At 50.9% G+C, this 6,186-nt stretch overlaps 1 protein-coding gene across 1 annotated transcript; it reads right to left on the bottom strand.

Moving 5' to 3' along the window:
- Positions 1–223: 223 nt before the first annotated feature.
- LOC125508405 (amino acid permease 3) lies at positions 224–2,439 on the bottom strand. Its single transcript, XM_048673111.2, has 3 exons — positions 1,626–2,439; positions 1,282–1,424; positions 224–1,181 (listed from the first exon to the last, which is right to left on the bottom strand). The coding sequence occupies exons 1-3, from the start codon at positions 2,284–2,286 to the stop codon at positions 546–548; spliced, it is 1,440 nt and encodes a 479-aa protein (XP_048529068.1). The 5' UTR covers positions 2,287–2,439; the 3' UTR covers positions 224–545.
- Between the last annotated feature and the right edge of the window lie 3,747 nt (positions 2,440–6,186).

Raw genomic sequence — 6,186 nt, 5'->3', positions numbered from 1 at the left:
TTATTCACGTATGGTTCAAACAACAATAGGTCTTTATATGATTTCGAAGACTATATGTATTCCTAACAATATATATAAGGATCCTATATGTAAATGTCATGAGAGCTGAGGCACAAGGATATTTTTCTTAGGTGAGGTTAGGTCTCAATCGATTGAGACATACACATAAGATCTCATGAATATAGCATCAAACGGGATATACCTAAGTCTCACTCGACTAAGATTTAGTGAAACTGAAAGTTTTATCTTGTCTTCACATGTATATACTGGATTTTTTCCCCTCTGGTACACCAGATTGTACAACAAAAATTAGGTCCCCTTTACAAAAAAGGAGCTACTTTGCATAAGGCACCCTACGCTCTTAATCTTCATTACAGAGAGCACCTCCTGCCGTTCTGCTTAGGCCCCTCATTTTCCGAGGAGTGCAACCAAAGGCCGCCTAATCCGTTAGGTGCAATAACTAGGTTCAACAAGGGCCTCTCGGCGAACGTGTAGTATGTATGTATAGCATGCGGTTATAACTAAGTTGATGCACGTGCGGCAAATCAGCCGCTGAACGGCTTGTACACTTTGAGAGCTTCGATGACGTTGGCGATGGAGCCCGCCGCGGCGGCGATGGAAACGATGAGGCATCCGACGCTGAGCATCCTAAGGCAGATCCCCTGCATGCTCCGGCCGGGCACGCCGCGCTGCCTGATGTACATCTCGACGGGGAAGTAGACGGTGAGCGGCCAGAAGGAGACGGCGCCGAGGAGTCCCACCACGTTGCCGAAGAACGGGAGCAGCATGGCGAAGACGGTGGTGAGGCAGACGAAGGCCGACCGCCACGTCAGCCGGAACACGCTGAGCGCGAATGGCCCCACCCGGAACTCGCGGGAGATGAAGGCGCTGTCTGGCCATGTGGACGCGGCCCAGCGCTCGACGAAGGCGAAGATGGGCTGGCAGAAGACCTGGTAGGCGCCGACGAGGTGCACGACGATGGCCACGTTGGCGATGTCCAGCAGCCAGAAGGGCTCGTAGAATCCGAACCCGGTGAGGAGGTTGTCGGGGGCTGCGTCGCCGAACGCCGCGTACCCCATGCACCCGCACAGCATGTAGAACACCGTCGTCGTCGCCACACTCAGCCGCGTCGCCTGCTTCATCACCTTCGCCTCAGACGGCGGCGGCGCCCTGATCGTGTCCTGACAAACACCCCTATGTCAGCCAACGATAACAAATACAGAGCAAACTAGGAATTACACTCGCTGAGCAGAGGACAGCTCGGTCATGGCTTTTACGTACTTGGATTTCTATGAGGATGTTGGAGAAGGAGTAGGCGAAGGCGATGTCGCCAAATGCCTGCAGGCTGCGCCACACCTTCTGCGTGGCCGTGATACCGACGCCGATGCTGATGCCGGTGAGGCTGCCCTTGATTCCACCATCGGCTGCAATTTCATCGTCTTAAGTACTGTAGGATAACTTTTTATATACTAATAAGAGGGCAAAAAAGGTACTTTTTCTGCCCACTTTTATAAGACGATTTTAGACAATTCAGACGGTACCCAAAACAGTTCAAAGCTAGCTGTCCAAAACGTCTTATAATAACGAACGGAGGGAGTAGTATGTTTGGAGTTCCGACGACATACATATGGTCTGGGTGATGCCGAGGGAGAGTCCAATGCCGGAGTAGGTGAAGGACATGACTGCGGCGACGATGGACAGCCACCATATCTGATCGAAGTCGGGGATCTGCGAGAACACGATCTGCACGAGGCCGAAGAGGATCATGTATGGGTTGCTGGAGCTCTTGCACGGGTCGGCGTGTCCGTTGGCGTGGAAACAGTCGGCCCTCCTAATGGCCCGCATGCTGATGGAGGACGCGATGGTGTAGCCGATGGCGACGCCGACGAGATTGGCGTACTGGATGACACCGCAGAAGATGACCTTGGGACCGCCGAGGTTGGAGCGGACGGCGTCCATGTAGGTGTAGTTGCGCTTCCCGGTGGCCGGGTCACCCGTGCGGTAGCACTCGGCGAGCAGGGTGGAGGTGTAGTAGATGACGGCGGCGAAGAGGAGCATGACAGCGGGGCCAGCTACCCAACCGAGCTGCGCGATGGCCCAGGCCAGCGAGAGCACGCCGGAGCCGATGACGGCGGTGATGATGTGCGCACTCGCCGTCCAGAACGTGCCGGAGCGGCGGGGCCGGCCGTCGTCGTCCATCCACGCCGCGTCCCCGGCGTTCCCGGCCTCCACGGACACCTCCATGGGCGCCACCACTTTCTTGGCGCCGCCGTTGCCTACCGCCATCACTTAAATTGTGCTGCTACTCGACAATCCTCGGCTAGCTTGACTTTCTCGTAGAGAGAAGCTCAGCGCAAGCAGGTAGTTGACGACTTGGAGAGTGGTGTGTTCTTGGCGAGGGTGGAGGCGTGTGCCTGTGTGGGGAAATGGGAGGGAGGAGGGGAGGTGTATATATAGAGGCTTTGGCTTTGGCGCTCCGTGTGAACACTGTTGAGAATCCTAGCCTCCTTGCTTTTGCAGTGCGACTGTTTTGAGTTTTTGTTGACACGCTGGCATCGAAATGACGGCAAAACATAACATAGTTGCCAAGCTGTGCTGGTGTACTTTAGATGACCGTCATGGAAGCTGATTTCGATTTCTTTCTACCGCATGGAACACCTTGTTGATTGCTCATAGACTAATAGTTCCTTCCTTTGAACCTGTACGGTTGTTAGACGTCGAATCTGCGGTCAAGAGCTTAGGTTTAACGCATGATGTACTTACGGTACGCATACTCTGGTACTGTACTGATAAAGACCCAATCATTTATCTCGTCACGTCTTCATTATTGCCAATCAAATTTGGTAAGAATCTCGTGCGCCAAGATTCGATCACATCGCGCACAGGCACGCGGATTCTCCACGGCTCGCCGCGCTAGCGACGTGGGCTGAAACATGACGTGGTGGAGCCTAGCTGGCAGATGGGACGCGGCACACGCTCAAGGTCGAAGCGCGCATGCATGCTCCGAGGTCAAACATGTCCGTGTCAGTCAGCGGTGAACCGTGTCTTCACGCGGCGTTGGCACTGCCCCAAACATCCGCCGCTCACATCGGCCGTATTTGGTTGCTCGTATCATCTACTATTTCTAAACTTAATTTAATTTAAAAGCCATGTTTCGACTGGACGTTTTTGGAAGCCCAACCAGACCTACACACAAAGAAATTGGACTGTTTGATTGTTCATTCCCTATTTGACCTGCATCAAATGGAATTTAAAGCCAGTCCCGCTAGAAACTGCCGAATCAATAGTTTCCAGCAAGCCAACCTCGAGCGCTGCAAAACAGAGCCTGTAGATGGTGCAGAGATTCAATCTGGTTCGGTCTTGGAGAAAAGGTGAGATTAGGAAATGTCTTGATCATGCAGTCTGTAATGTAGAGTGGGCACATAAATTCCCTCTTATAGCTGCTATTAACGAAGAACACGTACTCTCGACCATCACCCCTTGGTTTTGGATATAGATAATTTTGACGGCAATTGATGAGGACATCAGTACTACACTTACACCTACAACCCCTGCTGCTACATATACTGGACCAATTACTAGAGCTCACGCACGCCAACTAAATTACAAGGTACGTGTCGGGGTTATGATCCTGACAATGAGTACTAGGGGTACGAATAAGGGGCAGAGACTAGCTATGGCGCAGGTGTAACACTTGGTGTTTAACGAGTTCAAGCCCCTCACTCGGTCGAGGTAAGAGCCCTACGTCTCGTGCCCTGAGGATTGCTTTGATTTGATAGATATGGTTACAGAGATTGAACGTGCCTGGCTATGGAGAGGGGTGCGGCTTATATAGAGTGCACAGCAGCCCCATGTCTCCCACGCCGCCGAGGCAATTAATGCCATTGAATGAGACAGTTACTAGTGTAAGGAGCCTCTACTACAGCAGTTACAGGTAACGGTAGCTAGAACTCTATTTAGTGGATGACTTAGGATTCCTCGACCGTTGCAGCTCCCACGACACCTTCTTGTCCTGTACGTCCGAGTGGTAGTTCATCCGCCAAGTGATGTGTGATTGTCCGAGTGCTACAAGGCCGTCCAAGTGAACCTCCTGATGTATGCATCTGAATGCTGGCATGGTCCAGGGACCTACCTATGATGGTGATGGGCCCTATGTGGGTCCCAAATGATGGGTCCTTGACCCTACCTGTAATAGGTGACCGCATCATTAGCCCCCGAATCGGTTGGGATTTCGTAGGACAAACAAACCGACCCTTCGGTTGAGTCCGAGTGTTGCAGGGACACTGGGAATATGTTTCCGAACAGTGATTTGTTGTTCCTTGGACGAAAACACAACGGATTCTGGACTTTAGGTTTACCCAGATGACCGGGTGTTGTCGATCGTCGAGAAAAACCCGGTGACATTCGTTTTGTCTCTCGGAGGAGATGGACTAGGGGCCCAAGTGAAGGCATGCCATTACAACTCAGTGGTGACGCCAACGCGTGGTCTGACTCTCTAGAGAGATGCCACTCCTTATCCCAGGGGAACGCCAGTACAGGCCTCCTACGAGTCCAGGTTTACGAGTCATGCGCCTTGGAGCCTACGAGAGGGCCAAGTGAACCTGCAGAGGGGCGTCAAGCTCGTCAGATAACGATCCTAAAGAAGACTTCACTCGGGTGTTTAACGCGGCCAAGTGCACGGGTCCCCGCGGAGGATGGTCAGTCTGACTCACGTGCGTCCTTTAGGAAAGGAATCGCTAGTAATCAATCAGATTGATTTGTCCCGGAACTCTCGGGATTTGAATTTGCGTGTTCGCGCGCTGAAACGGTAACGTTGTGCGTTAGTGGGAAAGTGGGAGGTGTGGCTCCTCGATTTGTGCGCACGATCCCCGCCATGTGTTGTGGTTGTCCTGTACAAAACCACGCCGCACGGGCCGTCGATATGGGGATTCGCGGTGGGAAATTTGGCTGAGGATTTTGTCTGGAGGTATAAAAGATTCGAGGGCAGAGCTCTAGATCTCAGATCCCCTTTCTCTCCTCCCGACTCCTTCGCTTCTCTCCTCCACCGAAGTGTGCGGCAATGGCAAGGGACTCCACAGCCAAGGCGAAGAAGGCGAATAAGGCGGGGAAGGCCACTGTCTCCGGCTCTGGCGCGGCGGCTGGCGGTGCGGCGGGGGACTGGATCCCATCGCGCGTCACCGCTCGGCGGTTGGAGGAGTGATGTCTGCTAGAACTACATCGATATTTTCCCAAAAAGGAAGGGATGATGCGGCACGACGATGGTAGGTATTTCCCTCAGTGATGAGACCAAGGTTATCGAACCAGTAGGAGAACCAAGCAACACTACGTAAACAGCACCTGCACACAAATAACAAATACTCGCAACCCGACGTGTAAAAGGGGTTGTCAATCCCTTTCGGGTAACGGCGCCACAAATTGGCAAACGGACGAGATAAAAACATGATAGATGGGATAAATAGATCTCGGATAAAATAAATTGCAGTAAGGTATTTTTGTATTTTTGGTTTAACAGATCTAAAAATAAAAGCAAAGGAAAATAGATCGCAAAGAAAATATATTAAAGAAGAGACCCCGGGGCCGTAGGTTTCACTAGTGGCTTCTCTCGAGAAAAATAGCAAACGGTGGGTGAACAAATTACTGTTGGGCAATTGACAGAACTTCAAATAATCATGTCGATATCCAGGCAATGATCAATATATAGGCATCACGTCCAAGATTAGTAGACCGACTCCAGCCTGCATCTACTACTATTACTCCACACATCGACTGCTATCCAGCATGCATCTAGTGTATTAAGTTTGTGGAGAAACGGAGTAATGCAATAAGAACGATGACATGATGTAGACAAGATATATTTATGTAGAAATAGACCCCATCTTGTTATCGTTAGTGGCAACGATACATATGTGTCGGTTCCCCTTCTGTCACTGGGATCAAGCACTGTAAGATCGAACCCATCACAAAGCACCTCTTCCCATTGCAAGATAAATAGATCAAGTTGGCCGAACAAAACCCAAATATCAGAGAAGAAATACAAGGCTATAAGTAATCATGCATATAAGAGATCAAAGAAGACTCAAATAACGTTCATGGATAAAAAGAGATAGATCTGATCATAAACTCAAAGTTCATCGGATCCCAACAAACACACCACAAAAGAATTACATCATATGGATCTTCAAGAGA

The sequence above is a fragment of the Triticum urartu genome, chromosome 5A, assembly GCF_056163025.1.
Source record: "Triticum urartu cultivar PI428250 chromosome 5A, HENAU_Tu73, whole genome shotgun sequence".
In the NCBI taxonomy this organism is placed as follows: Eukaryota; Viridiplantae; Streptophyta; class Magnoliopsida; order Poales; family Poaceae; genus Triticum; species Triticum urartu.
This window is presented reverse-complemented; position numbering and strand designations above follow the sequence as displayed.

Coding starts and splice junctions, on each gene's coding strand:
- LOC125508405 (XM_048673111.2), bottom strand. CDS start 2,286: ATGGCGGTAGGCAACGGCGGCGCCAAGAAAGTGGTGGCGCCCATGGAG. Junction 1,425..1,625: donor CGGCATCACCCAGACCATAT/GTATGTCGTCGG, acceptor ATGAAATTGCAG/CCGATGGTGGAATCAAGGGC. Junction 1,182..1,281: donor ACATCCTCATAGAAATCCAA/GTACGTAAAAGC, acceptor GGTGTTTGTCAG/GACACGATCAGGGCGCCGCC.